General features: G+C 43.8%; 1 protein-coding gene and 1 long non-coding RNA gene across 3 annotated transcripts; one reads left to right on the top strand and one right to left on the bottom strand.

The window, feature by feature from the left end:
* Nucleotides 1-7,911: 7,911 nt before the first annotated feature.
* LOC115162903 (uncharacterized) lies at nt 7,912-9,053 on the bottom strand. Its single transcript, XR_003869663.1, has 3 exons — nt 8,862-9,053; nt 8,397-8,523; nt 7,912-8,211 (listed from the first exon to the last, which is right to left on the bottom strand). It is a non-coding gene; the product is annotated as an uncharacterized LOC115162903 (long non-coding RNA).
* A 764-nt stretch (nt 9,054-9,817) lies between these two features.
* On the top strand, nt 9,818-13,253 carry lipt2 (lipoyl(octanoyl) transferase 2). 2 transcript variants are annotated; one of them, XM_029714407.1, is made up of 3 exons: nt 9,818-10,591; nt 10,698-10,943; nt 12,978-13,253. In XM_029714407.1, the coding sequence occupies exons 1-3, from the start codon at nt 10,147-10,149 to the stop codon at nt 13,019-13,021; spliced, it is 735 nt and encodes a 244-aa protein (XP_029570267.1). In that variant the 5' UTR covers nt 9,818-10,146; the 3' UTR covers nt 13,022-13,253. The 2 variants fall into 2 exon arrangements, with proteins under 2 accessions (XP_029570267.1, XP_029570268.1); XM_029714408.1 differs by having other exon boundaries at nt 10,797-10,943.
* Nucleotides 13,254-15,317: the final 2,064 nt, after the last annotated feature.

A 15,317-nucleotide genomic window follows, 5' to 3' on the forward strand; every position in this document is an offset into this window, starting at 1 on the left:
GAAGAATGTCAGGGCCCAGCTGGTCACACCTCCAAAGCCTACCTCCAACATGAATCAGTCTGGTGTCGTTATCATACTCCGGGGCCAGCATCACCAGATCAATCAATCAATCAAATGTATTTATAAAACCCTTCTTACATCAGCTGATGTCACAAAGTGCTGTACAGAAACCCAGTCTAAAGCCCCAAACAGCAAGTAATGCAGGTGTAGAAGCACAGTGGCTAGGAAAAACTTCCTAGAAAGGACAGAACCTAGGAAGAAACCTAGAGAGGAACCAGGCTATGAGGGGTGGCCAGTCCTCTCCTGGCTGTGCTGGGTGGAGATTATAACAGAACATGGCCAAGATGTTCAAATGTTCATAGATGACCAGCAGGGTCAAATAATAACAATCACAGTGGTCGTCAAGGATGAAATAGGTCAGCACCTCAGGAGTAAATGTCAGTTGGCTTTTCATAGCCGATCATTCAGAGTATCTCTACTGCTCCTGCTGTCTCTAGAGAGTTGTAAACAGCAGGTCTGGGACAGGTAGCACGTCCGGTAAACAGGTCAGGGTTCCATAGCCGCAGGCAGAACAGTTGAAACTGGAGCAACAGCATGTCCAGGTGGGCTGGGGACAGCAAGGAGTCATCAGGCCAGGTAGTCCTGAGGCATAGGGCTCAGATCCTCCGAGAAAGAATTAGAGAGCAAACTTAAATTCACACAGGACACCGGATAAGACAGGAGAAATACTCCAGATATAACAGACTGACCCTAGCCCCCCAACACATAAACTACTGCAGCATAAATGGCTGAGACAGGAGGGGTCGGGAGACACTGTGGCCCCATCCGACGATACCCCCGGACAGGGCCAAATAGGCAGGATATAACCCCACCCACTTTGCCAAAGCACAGCCCCCACACCACTAGAGGGATATCTTCAACCACCAACTTACCATCCTGAGACAAGGCCGAGTATAGCCCACAAAGATCTCCGCCACTGCACAACCCAAGGGGGGTGTCAACCCGGACAGAAAGATCACGTCAGTGACTCAACCCACTCAAGTGACGCAACCCTCCTAGGGACGGCATGGAAGAGCACCAGTAAGCCAGTGACTCGGCCCCTGTAATAGGGTTAGAGGCAGAGAGTAGGCAGACCATTCCATAAAAATGGAGCTCTATAGGAGAAAGCCCTGCCTCCAGCTGTTTGCTTAGAAATTCTAGGGACAGTTAGGAGGCCTGCGTCTTGTGACCGTAGCGTACATGTAGGTATGTACGGCAAGACCAAATCGGAAAGATGGGTAGGAGCAAGCCCATGTAATGCTTTGTAGGTTAGCAGTAAAACCTTGAAGTCAGCCCTTGCCTTAACAGGAAGCCAGTGTAGAGAGGCTAGCACTGGAGTAATATGATCAAATTCTTTGGTATTTTCTGTATACCAGGGAGCTAGTTTCTTAAGAAAAATGTTTTTGGTTTTTAGGGGTGCGACTGCATCTAGGATATTGCGCAAGGTTAAATTGAGTTCCTCAGTTAGGTGGTTAACTGATTTTTGTACTCTGACGCCCTTGGGTAGGCGGAGGGAGTCTGGAAGGGCATCTAGGAATCTTTGGGTTGTCCAAGAATTTATAGCACGACTTTTGATAATCCTTGGTTGGGGTCTGAGCAGATTATTTGTTGCAATTGTAAACGTAATAAAATGGTGATCCGATAGTCCAGGATTATGAGGAAAAACATTAAAATCCACAACATTTATTCCACGGGACAAAACTAGGTCCAGAGTATGACTGTGGCAGTGAGTAGGTCCAGAGACATGTTGGACAAAACCCACTGAGTCGACGATGGCTCTGAAAGCCTTTTGGAGTGGGTCTGTGGACTTTTCCATGTGAATATTAAAGTCACCAAAAATTATTATCTAATATTATCTGCCATGACTACAAGGTCCGATAGGAATTCAGGGAACTCAGTGAGGAACGCTGTATATGGCCCAGGACGCCTGTAAACAGTAGCTATACAAAGTGATTGAGTAGACTGCATAGATTTCATGACTAGAAGCTCAAAAGACGAAACGTCTTTTTTTTTGTAAATTGAAATTTGCTATCCTAAATGTTAGCAACACCTCCGCCTTTGTGGGATGAGCGGGGGATATGTTCACTAGTGTAACCAGGAGGTGAGGCCTCATTTAACACAGTAAATTAATCAGGCTTAAGCCATGTTTCAGTCAGGCCAATCACATCAAGATTATGATCAGTGATTAGTTAATTGACTATAACTGCCTTGGAAGTGAGGGATCTAACATTAAGTAGCCCTATTTTGAGATGTGAGGTATCACAATCTCTTTCAATAATGGCAGGAATGGAGGAGGTCTTTATTCCAGTGATATTGCTAAGGCGAACACCATCATGTTTAGTTTTGCCCAACCTAGGTCAAGGCACAGACACGGTCTCAATGGGGATAGCAGAGCTGACTACACTGACTGTGCTAATGGCAGACTCCATTAAGCTGGCAGGCTGGCTAACAGCCAGTTGTGAGACTCTGCTGTAGAGCTCATCACTCCCCCTAACTGGGAGGGGGCCAGAGACAATTACTCGATGCCGACACATCTTTCTAGCTGATTTACACGCTGAAGCTATGTTGCGCTTGGTGACCTCTGACTGTTTCATCCTAACATCGTTGGTGCCGACGTGGATAACAATATCCCTATACTCTCTACACTCGCCAGTTTTAGCTTTAGCCAGCACCATCTTCAGATTAGCCTTAACGTCGGTAGCCCTGCCCCCTGGTAAACAGTGTATGATCGCTGGATGATTCGTTTTAAGTCTAATACTGCGGGTAATGGAGTCGCCAATGACTAGGGTTTTCAATTTGTCAGAGCTAATGATGGGAGGCTTCGGCGTCTCAGACCCCGTAACGGGAGGAGGCTCAGCCTCTGGCTCCGAAGGCTCGGCCTCTGACTCCGACTCGCTGCTTAATGGGGAGAGCCGGTTGAAAGTTTCTGTGGGCTGAATGAGTGACACCGGTTGAGCATTCCTACAGCATTTCCTTCCAGAAGCCATGAGAAAGTTGTCCGGCTGCGGGGACTGTGCAAGGGGATTTATACTACTATCTGTACTTACTGGTGGCACAGACGCTGTTTCATTTTTTCCTACACTTAAATTACCCTTGCCTAACGATTGCGTCTGAAGCTGGGCTTGTAGCACAGCTATCCTCGCCGTAAGGCGATCGTTCTCCTGTACATTATGAGTACAGCGACTGCAATTAGAAGGCATCATGTTAATGTTACTACTTAGCTTCGGTCGGTGGAGGTCCTGACGAACCACGTCCAGATAAAGCGTCTGGAGGGAAAAAGTTGAATGAAAAAAGTCGATCGAGGGAAAACTACAAATATAAACGTAATTAAAAAGTAAAAACCTTAAAGTTGGCAGGTAGCAAAGTGAGGAGCAGATGGCTGCTTGGGGAGATTGTCTTGCCTGACTCTAGTAGGGAGAGGTCATCTGGGAAGCTCTGACTGAGCATGTCTGAGTACTTCTGAGTTCTGTTTGCTTGAAATCGTCGGCTGAAGGTCTGTCTGCACTACTGGCCACCCCATATTGCAAGTGCACTGTGGCTTACACCAGCTCATGGAAAGTATTGAACTGGGCAACATCGGGGAGAGACGACTTGGTGTCCGCTGACAGGAGTCCACAGAAGGTAGGCTTCCGCAGATCCTCTGCTTCGTCAGAAGGTACTTGGCCTGGTCTTCTCAGCCAGGATGACTGGGCCTAGCACAGGAATGGAGGACCTTGACTCCAACGGTTGTGTTCTGAAAGCTGAGATGGCATCTTGCAGTATTTGATATCGTCAGCTGGATTTTTGGGCCTGTGGTCCATAAGCTCCTGTATTTCTGTGACTCTTGTGCCTACAAATACTTTGTACCTGCAGGAGTCTGACTGGAGCCAGGTTAAGGCTGTTGTAGAATCCGACCAGTACTTGACCTCATGGATTCCCAGGGTGAGTTCTTTTCGGATGATCACGGCCAGCTGGGCACCGGTGAGTGCAGCGCAGAGCTCAAGTCTTGGCATCGACTGTTGTCGTTCGGGGCCACTCTTCATCTTGATGCATGGAATGCCACTTGGATCCGTCCATTGGTGTTTTCAGTACGGAGGTACGCAACGGCACCATATGCACGTTCTGAGGCATCACTGAAGACATGAACACTTGTTGTGCTGGTTGGAAGATCCAGGTCGGGCTGACGTAACACCTTGTCAGTGTGACCTGAGACAGCTGTGGAAGTTTGTTCTCCCAAATAAGCCACACTTGGAGAAGATCTTCAGGTAGGTCAGGGTAATCCCACCCTCTTTTCTTATTCTAGAGCCTCGGGACCACAACCTTGGCCTGTGTGGTGTATGGGACTATGAAGCCGAGTGGATCCTACTGGCTGGCAAGGATCCGATTATATGGTGGGTTCAACTTTCTCCATGTGACCTTGCTTGTAGCCAATAGTGTCGGACAGACATTGCCATTGTAATCCAAAGGTATGCTCTTGGGGTTCCACACCATCCTGGGTGAACCACAGCTCACTGCTCTCAGCCCTGGACTCTTGAGGTAGGTGTTCGATGACTGCTGGAGATTGTTGGCCCACTGGCGTAGATCGAATCCTCCTTCAGCAAGAAGGTGCTTCTGCTTGTACACCAGTTTCTTGGCTGCACCTGCAGAGGGGAGGCTTTGTAGACAGTTGTCTACATAGAAATAGCGTTTTACAGAAAAGCGCACATCTTCTTCAGGCTCACTGTGGTCGAACATATGCTTCTGGAAGGCAAATGTGGCGCAGCAGAGGCTACATGTCATCCCAAAGGGAAGAACCTGCCACTCATAGACATCAGGGCAATCATCATGGTTTAGGTCTCGCCACACAAACCGGAGAAGAGGCTGGTCTTCGGGTAGCAGGCGGACTTGATGGAAAATCCCCTTTGTCACTGCTGATGGCCAGTGTTCCCTGGAAACGGAGAAGGACTCCAAACAGAGTGGCTCCCAAGGTGGGTCCGGGAAAGAGTTGTTCGTTTTCGCTCTTGCCCTTGTAGTTGAAGGACAGTTGAAGACAACTCTGATTTTCCCATTGTGATGGACCATATGATGGGGAATGTACCAACCCTGGTACTCTTCGACTGCTACTAGGTATACCTTCTTAACGTGGCCGGACTCCACCAACTTGTGAACCTCTGCGTTGTACACTGCTCCTTTCTCTGGATCCTTGGACAGACGCTTCTCTGTCCCTCGCAGATGAGCCAGTACTTCTTCCACAAAAGGGGAGTGGTGTACCTTTTGAACCACATCCACTTCAACCCTGACTGTCTTCTCCAGTAGATGCATGGCTTCTACATCTTGTCTGGACTGTGTGATGAGCTTCTCACTCCTGTACGGTAGCGTATCCAACTGCCAGAGCTTCTCTACGTGGCTTAAGAGCTCTGCAGATGGAGAGAAAAGGGATGTATGACGGCACTGTTGTGTAGTAATAAAATGATTGGCGTGACCTTATTCCAAAAGAAAGTTGGGGTCTTGGAAAGGAGATGAGCTTGCCGTTTTTACAATTACCTTCAACTTGTCCCAATTCACATTTCCAATTTCCAACCCTGACATAGACTACCCTAACGGGCCGTGCGTCTCAACCAATATTCAACATAGGCTAAAGATCCCAAGCAGGGCTACAGCAACTTCCAGAGAGTGTCAGGCTCTTGGTCTTTACGGTGGCCACTCTGGTTTGGGTGTGCTCGGCAGAATGGTGTTGCTGTAACAAGTGGTCATATGTAACGGCCGTCGTCAGAATGAGACCAAGGTGCAGCGGAGGATGTGTTCATCTTGAAATTTAATGCAAAAATGAACACTTTACAAATTAAACAAAAATGACAGCCGACAGTTCCGTCAGGTACTTACAACTAAACAGAAAGCATTCACCCACAAACCCCAAAGGAAAAACAGACTGCCTATGTATGACTCTCAATCAGCAACAACGATCTACACCTGTTCCTGATTGAGAGCCATACACGGCCGAAACAAAGAAAACCACCAACATAGAAAAAGAAACCTACAACGCCCACCCATGTCACACCCTGGCCTAACCAAAAATAGAGAACAAAAAACCCTCTCTATGGCCAGGGCGTTACATCATATTATTGTTCTGGGTTCCACTGTGCAAGAGCAGGTCGGTGGAGTTTTCTGAACATCAAGGCAGACCGGTGACTTTCTTTTTTTAACGTTCTAAAGTTGTCAAGCATCCAATGGGCCTCTGCAGTGCACACACGTAGCCTACAGTTCTTCATTATTCGCCAGAGAGAAGACAGGGAAAACACCATTTACCTACCTCTAGGCTACTGTAGCCTACATATTTATTTGGTTTGTCATTCTCTTGTTTTTCCATGGAATGTTTGTTGCAATGAAATATAATTTTATTTAGAATTGATCAGAATAAATTTCCCTTGTATTCTCAAATTGAAAAAAGTGAGGGAGCACTGCACTACACACCTGATTACTTGTGAAGCTAAGGCAGCTGCACTGAGCTATAAAAAAAAAATAGGTTTAAAACATTTGGGGTGGGATTATTCCCTTAGCTATGCTGTTAGGGAAGATAAGCAATGCAGATACTATCCGACTCTCAATCTCACAGGCATAAACATGACCACGGTAACCTCCTGGTCTTAAAGGGGCAGGTGAAAATATGTCCAATCTGTGACATTTTGGTTAAATGACTCAGGTCACAAAAAAATGAAATGAAACAATATACCACATCACTTTTTACTAGTAATATATATTTTTTAGAAACATTACAGGGCATGCTCATCTGTTTTTTGTGTGTAATTTCAGCAAAAAATTATATTTTGGCAGGTAAATCTGATTGGCTGGCAGATTTTTTCTTTATGTTCCAAAAAGATACATTTTGGCCCTGGCCGTTAGCAAGTGGTGGCGCTCAAAAAGGTCAAGTGACCATTCTTCAGTGACTGAAGAGGGAGGGTGAAGCAGACAGTGAAGGCTGGGGAACACACACACACATACATTCTTTATTGTATATTGTTGTGTTATGTTTCATGGGGCAGCTGGTGCTGGAATGTAAATGTCTAACTTATGTTTATTCAGTAACCAGTTTGAAATAAGATTGTTCTCTCTTAGATATATTGTATACATGGGGTTAACATGTTCAATTAATAAATTATTATTAATAATGTTGTCTGATTTCATTAAGATGCAAAGTTTTTTTAACTAACAAATGAAGTGTATGTAATACAAACTGTATCTGTCTCAGAAATACACCAATTACTTTAAAAGCACTGCAAATGACCTAGACCCATGTTGGCATATCAAAACATTTTAAAAAGCATTTTAATTTTGGGATGGTTCAGTTTTGGAAAGTTGAAATTACGCTTCGGGACAGTACCGGGAGGGTGAGGGAAAAAAGTTGAGAGCCCTGGCCACAGAGGTCAACTAGCTAGCTAGGCAGTTGTTTAGCTTTCTAGCACATTCATTAATTTGTTTGTAAACCATTAACAAGCTAGTTAGCTACCACATGTTCTTGTCAAACGTTCAACAGCGTAGCTAGCAACAACAAGATATGCTGAATAACAGTCTAAAAACAACTTGCGGGAAAATAAATCAGATTTGACCATTCAGACACAAGTCACATGGCTAGGAATCAGATTTGTATCTGACTTCAAACCACCTGCAAAGGTGGTTTGAAATGTTGCTTGAAATATCTGATTCCATGTGCTTTTTGGCTGTTCAGACTGCAGGAAAAAGAACAGATTTGAATCAGATATGCAAATAAATAGGATTTGAGTTCACATTTGAGTCAAACTGCCAATGTGAACAAGGCTTTAGAGATCGGATTGCATTGTTGCCTCAGCTTCAGGCTTAGCTCAAGTTGCTCTCTACACTGCCCAACCACATCATAGCCAGTATTACTCAACAGCAATGTAATATTTTCCATTCTCATTTTATTTTGAAGTAGTGTTTTAAAATGTCAAACCATTTAATTTCAAAACATGTTGTATGTGTGATAATCATGCCAGAGTAGTTGGAATTGAAGAAAAGTTGGAGGAACATCAATGCAGACCAAGGGAGTATCTGTGAATGCATGTCTTATAATCACTGTCTTCAATTGCAAGATGATAAATGCCAAAGTGCATAGATAAGCAACTGTTGCATTGATTTAGCTGGAAGTTTAGGCGCGGGACAAAAACTGAAGAGATTTAGAAGACGTGGGCGACACAGCATCTGAAAGAGAGACAGATGTTTTAATAGTAGCACTTTACATTGGCAACCGCTAAATCAATATTCAACACAACACAGCATTTTGAAAAGTACACATCGTAGCTCTCAAACCGAGCCTATGCATCACATTTTATGTACACACTACTACAGTAATTTGATAACATTAATCACGGTAACAATAAACATACACAAATCCTTTAGCACATCCAAAAGGTCCAAATGGTAGTTCTGCTGACAGACAGACAGCACGGCAGACCCCGCTGTAGTTTGAGCATCCCCATGGAATTGGAAATGCAGCTGCCTCATTTACATCACCTGTCATTTAAAAAACAGGATGTTTTTATTTGCCTTTGTATCATTTTAAGTATCTTCATTCTATTAAATTACCTTTCACATGTTCATGAAACGTAGGTACAGAATTATAAATAGTTTCTTAGATGTTTATAGCAATTACGTATTTATCACCAGAGAAAATGTATCTGCTGAGCAACAATTAATAGTTTTACAGTATTGTAACAGTTTAAAGACTTGCAAATGATGGTCTGTGGTAAAACTAAATAGCAAAATATCACTCAAACAGCTAGATGAGTCAATAATAATTTCAGTAATTCTGACCTTGTCTGTTTCACAAGAGGGTAGTTTTCAAGACTTACATGCGATGGCCAAGAAAGTGAGGAGCACCAAGAGCATCGTGCAGTGATATTTCATGATGATTTGCTGATGTTGACTGTTCTTTAGAAGAGTTGCAATGTGACAGTTTCTCTCAGGGTTAGTCTATTCTTTGCAATCAGACCCAGTTAACTTGATAAGACTAGTAGTCATGAGTCAGAGCTTGTGCTTCAAATAAGGAGGGGAAAAAACTGACCTGGAACATGGGGACCAGTGGGAAGTACACATTGGAATTGAATCAAATCATGTGTAATTACATTAGCCTATTCTTAGATCGGCCCTTCTTGCTCTTGTCTGAATAATGTTAGAGCTACTAGTGAAAGAAAAAATGGATTCCGCCTGATGTAAGACTTATGCCTCCCCACTTAATTTAAACACTCAAGGAACCAATAAGGGCTGCATGACAATCATCTACATTTACTCCTTCATTCCATTCCTTTCATCTGCACTGATTTAAAAATACTGGATAGGTGAAAGCAATGTGGTGTGGGCCCCCTATCCTACCTGGCATATGCTTTTACCAGTCCTGATTTTTCAGGTCAGTGTAGATGGAGGGAAATTGACAAGAAGGTACGGTAGATACCACCTCTACCCCCAACACCCAGTCCTGGTTCAGGTACTGATGAAATCAATGTATCATTGTCTCCATATCCTGGATCTAACAGGACAGATGGGTGAAAGCAAGGGGTTGTATTAACTTTCACAAATCCACTATAAGCCTACCAGATTTTACCTTAGGGAAAGGAGCAAGGAAGTATGCATTTTCAAAGTATTCAGAGGGGGGCACATAAATATTTTGTCTCTGATGTTGTTCGAACACTACAACGCCAGAGGGCGGTAACGTAACCCTCTGTGCCTCATATCAGAAAGCCTTGCGGTTACAACCCCGTCCAGTTGGTGGCGATAACGCACCACTCAGCTGGTTGAACCACCATTAAAGATAAAATAACGAATCTAATATGGCTGCGCCCATGGCATGGATGTCAAGTATGCACACTATTGATTATGTCGCCATTGTCCAGTCATGATCAAACAGACTACACATGATGTCAATTTAACATTAGTCGACCAGCGACGTTCAACGTATCTGCCCCCATCTACAAGTAATCGACACTGGATAACCTGCATCATGGATGCAACGTTCGTTGTGAGAGGCGAGCTGTATGGTCAGTCTTACTACTGTACGTTATGTTCTTCACAATAGAAACTTGGCATTGTCTGTCTCCTGAAAACCTTGAGTAAGGAGTTTACACTCAATTATCATCAAAAATGTACCCTTCAAAAGCAGCAGTTGAAGTGATCCAGTTGGGTCGTATTTCCTATGGGCGTGCATTACAGGTACAGCAACTCTATGTCAGGAGACATCTGGATTCTAAAGACAAATTGCACAATGCGCTGCTACTATGTGAACACCCGCCAGTCTACACCATTGGGATCAGACAGGCACTATACCCATTCGAAGAGGAGCAAAGACTCAAACTCCTTGGTGCGGAATTCTTTCGTAGCAACCGTGGCGGACTCATAACGTTCCATGGTCCAGGGCAGTTGGTGTGCTACCCAATTCTCAACTTGGGCTGCTTCAAGAAAAGCGTGCGATGGTACGTGTGTGAGCTGGAGAGGACTGTCATCGACCTTTGCAGAAAGTATGGGATAAAAGCATCCACCTCCCCAAACACTGGGGTCTGGGTTGGAGACAACAAGATATGTGCCATAGGTAGGTTAACCTTCTAAATGAATGATTACCCCATTTTTGCAATGTTTACAACAACAAAGCTACAGTATGTCATTCTTGATATTCCAGTCAATGTTTCCTCTTTCAGGAATCCATTGTGGGAGATACATAACATCTCATGGCTTGGCACTGAACTGCAACACAGATATGGGCTGGTTTGAAAACATTGTGCCTTGTGGGATTGTAGGGAAAGGTGTCACATCCCTCAGTCAAGAACTGGGAAGAGATGTCTCTATTGAAGAATCCATCCCACGACTGCTGGAAACGTTCAGTGATCAGTTTGACTGCACACTGCATCATGGAGAATATTCTAATAATGAATCAACTCTGCTCGGTAAATTTCACATGTATATTTTCGCAATCATAAAATGTTGTCCTCTCTCACCTGTCAGCTAAGAAACTATGTTTCCCAGATTGTGCTATGAGGGCGTACGACCGCTGTTTGTTATGGTGGGGGTAAATGTGGCGGTCTAATGCACTGCGTCTCCGTGCTAGAGGCGTCACTACCGGCCGTGATTGGGAGTCACATAGGGCTGCGCTCATTTGGCCCAGCGTCGTCCGGGTTTGGCCGCTGTATGCGTCAGTGTAAATACGAATTTGTTCTTAACTGACTTGCCTAGTTTAGTAAAGGTTAAAAATAATAATAATAATAATGTAGCGCGACTGAAGGCTTGTTGGTCGTCACTAGTTACCACAGTCACAAAGTCATAATGATGGCTAAACCCCGACTATTTCTAAAATGTAATAGATTTTAAAACGAACCTTAACCACACTGCTAACCTTAATTTAAGACCAAAAAGCTCATTTTGATTTCATGAATTTTTACGACATAGCCAATGTTGGCTTTGTGGCTGTGGTAACCGAACCTCAGTCTGCTTAAACAAGGACTAAGGTAGCGAACTAACTAGTTTAACAGTAATAAAGACAACTTGAGTGCCAAGATAGGACAAGCGTGGTAATGCGGGGCCATTATGTTGCTACGCTAGATAACTCATTATAACGACCGAGTTTACTGCGTTTCAAGGGTGATTACCCCAGCCAGATGACCACTGCAGATAAGATGGCATGGTGTAGCTAGTTAGCTCGGTCGCTCAACAACACCACCACTCTAGCGAGTCAAGCTAGGTAGCGTCCAAACGGTTTATTAGATAATACATTTCTTATCTTGGCTGATGATTCTATTTTAGATATGTAGCTAGCTCTATCTAGCTACATAGCCAAAGCAAACAGACGTCAAGACCGATAACTAGGGACGTTCTGCCCTGCCTGGCCTATTGCTAGCCTGCTAGTTTTGTAAACTAACGTTGGTTAACGTTATCTACGTAGCTAGCTAGCTTGATGTTTTGCTGCACAATATCCTGCTATGGAGAACTGGACCTAAATGGCCATGCAACTGGGGACGTGCGACTTGATAAGGCTATTTACCAGTGGATAAGGTCAGTGAGCAAAATCCATATGGTCTTCTGAAATCCCTGCAGTGTGTAGTTTCTTGCATATTCGTGGCAGGTAGCCTAGCGGTTAAGAACGTTAGAGCAGTAACCTTAAGGTTGCTGGTTCAAATCCCAAGCCGACTAGGTAAGAACATCTGTCAAACCCATATTGCTCTGCATAAAATACCAAAATGTTAAAAATAATAATTAAATAAATGAGGGCAGGATCTGTTTGTGCTAACATTCCACTCCTTGTCATTATGCCAAACATTTTGGCATATGATAAGGGGGGGAATGTTAGCACAAACAAGTCTGGTACCCAGGCTACAATTGTACCTATTTTTCTCATTACCAATGAAAAAGTACAGTGCCAGGCTCATGCAGCCTCTACTCCACACCAAACACTCGCACTGCCACCCTAGTTTAGAAAGGGTGTAAAAGCAATGGATCTGTCTGACCCCTTAACTTGACTCGGACTGTCAGATGCAGCATGGAACTGTGAGAGCCCAGATCTACAGTACCAGTCAAAAGTTTGGTTACTACATGATTCCATGTGTATTATTTCATAGTTTTGATGTCTTCACTATTATTCTACAATGTAGAAAATAGTAAAAATAAAGAAAAACCCTGGAATGAGTAGGTGTTTCCAAACTTATGACTGGTACTGTATGTCTAGATTTAAAAGGATATTCTGTATCAACAAATGCTTATTTATCAAACAAGATTAGGCTACATTTAGCAACAAAAAATATTATTTTTGTTCAGTTCCAGTGTAGCTCAACCATAATGCTGAAGCAGTGGGTATTGTATATTTGACTCAATCAATAAGCAAGTTAGTCTTAAATTAAGTGGTGTGTAACTGTGTTGACATGACATTAACGATGTCGTTAAGAGAATGCTGAATGTGTAGCTAATTTGTGATGTTCTTTCCCATTCAGAATCGATGGACCAGAGCTCAGATAGAGGCCCTATTGCAGGATAGGCAAGTGGAGGAGATTAGGCTGTGCTGCAGGATGGCATTTGGGACGGCAGGGCTGAGGGCAGCCATGGGCGTAGGCTTTGCCCTCAAAAAGGATATGACAATCATCCAGTCCACACAGGTTAATAATAGTTTCCTTCTCTGAGCAAGTTATGTTAAAGGTATAGACTCACTCAGCTATATGACATTGTGTACAGGGGAGTGACTTCCTGGTTACAGATCAACAACAACAAAATTGGAAGAGCTGAGGTCCTCTGTGGCAGTAAATCATCAACCTTGGATTTATACAGTGCATTCGGAAAGTTTTCAGACCCCTTGACTTTTTCAACATTTTGTTAGTTTACAGCCTTATTCTAACATTGATTAAATTGCTTTTTTCCCTCAATCTACACACAATACACCGTAATGAAAAGGTGAAAGAGTTTCTCTCATTCTCTGTAGATCCTCTCAAGCTCTGTCTGGTTGGATGGGGAGCGTCGGTGCACAGCTATTTTCAGGTCTCTCCGGAGATGTTAAAGTCTGGGCTGTAGTTGGCCACCCAAGGACATTCAGAGACTTGTCCATAAGCCACTCCTGCATTATCTTGGCTGTGTGCTTAGGGTCGTTGTCTGAGGGGGGTTGCAACTCAATATTAGCAAGGTGTTCCTAATGTTTGGTATACTCAGTGTTTGTACAAAACATTAGGAACACCTTGTTAATATTGAGTTGCATCCCCTTTTGCCCTCAGAACAGCCTTCATTTCTCGGGGCATGGACTCTACAAGGTGTTGAAAGCGTTCCATGTGGATGTTGGCCCATGTTGAGTCATGCTTCCCACAGTTGTCAAGTTGGCTGGATGTCCTTTGGGGGGGTGGATCATTCATGATACACACAGGAGACTGTTAAGCGTGGGAAAACCCAGCAACGTTGCAGTTCTTGACACAAATCGGTGTGCCTGGCACCTACCCCGTTTAAAGGTGCTTACAGTTGAAGTCGGAAGTTTACATACACCTTAGCCAAATACATTTAAATTCAGTTTTTCACAATTTCTGACATTTAATCCTAGTAAAAATTCCCTGTCTTAGGTCAGTTAGGATCACCACTTTATTTTAAGAATGTGAAATGTCAGAATAATAGTAGAGAGAATGATTTATTTCAGCTTTTATTTCTTTCGTTACATTCCCAGTGGGTCAGAAGTTTACATACACTCAATTAGTATTTGGTAGCATTGCCTTTAAATTGTTTAACTTGGGTCAAATGTTTTGGGTAGCCTTCCACAAGCTTCCCACAATAAGTTGGGTGAATTCTGGCCCATTCCTCCTGACAGAGCTAGTGTAACTGAGTCAGGTTTGTAGGCCTCCTTGCTTGTACACGCTTTTTCAGTTCTGCCCACACATTTTCTATAGGATTGAGGTCAGGGCTTTGTGATGGCCACTCCAATACCTTGACTTTGTTGTCCTTAAGCCATTTTGCCACAACTTTGGAAGTATGCTTGGGGTCATTGTCCATTTGGAAGACCCATTTGTGACCAAGCTTTAACTTCCTGACTGATGTCTTGAGATGTTGCCTCAATATATCCACATAATTTTCCCGCCTCATGATGCCATCTATTTTGTGAAGTGCACCAGTCCATCCTGCAGCAAAACACCCCCACAACATGATGCTGCCACCCCGTGCTTCACTGTTGGGATGGTGTTCTTCGGCTTGCAAGCCTCCCCTTTTTTCCTCCAAACATAACGATGGTCATTATGGCCTAACAGTTCTATTTTTGTTTCATCAGACCAGAGGACATTTCTCCAAAAAGTACGATCTTTGTCCCCATGTGCAGTTTCAAACCGTAGTCTGGCTTTTTATGACGGTTTTGGAGCAGTGGCTTCTTCCTTGCTGAGCGGCCTTTCAGGTTGTCGATATAGGGCTTGTTTTACTGTGGATATAGATACTTTTGTACCTGTTTCCTCCAGCATCTTCACAAGGTCCTTTGCTGTTGTTCTAGGATTGATTTGCACTTTTCGTACCAAAGTACATTCATCTCTAGGAGACAGAACGCGTCTCCTTCCTGAGCGGTATGATGGCTGCGTGGTCCCATGGTGTTTATACTTGCGTACTATTGTTTGTACAGATGAACGTGGTACCTTCAGGCGTTTGGAAATTGCTCCCAAGGATGAACCAGACTTGTGGAGGTCTACCATTTTTTTCTGAGGTGTTGGCTGATTTCTTTTGATTTTCCCATGATGTCAAGCAAAGAGGCACTGAGTTTGAAGGTAGGCCTTGAAATACATCCACAGGTACAGCTCCACTTGACTCAAATGATGTCAATTAGC

The sequence above is a fragment of the Salmo trutta genome, chromosome 26, assembly GCF_901001165.1.
Source record: "Salmo trutta chromosome 26, fSalTru1.1, whole genome shotgun sequence".
Taxonomy (NCBI): Eukaryota; Metazoa; Chordata; class Actinopteri; order Salmoniformes; family Salmonidae; genus Salmo; species Salmo trutta.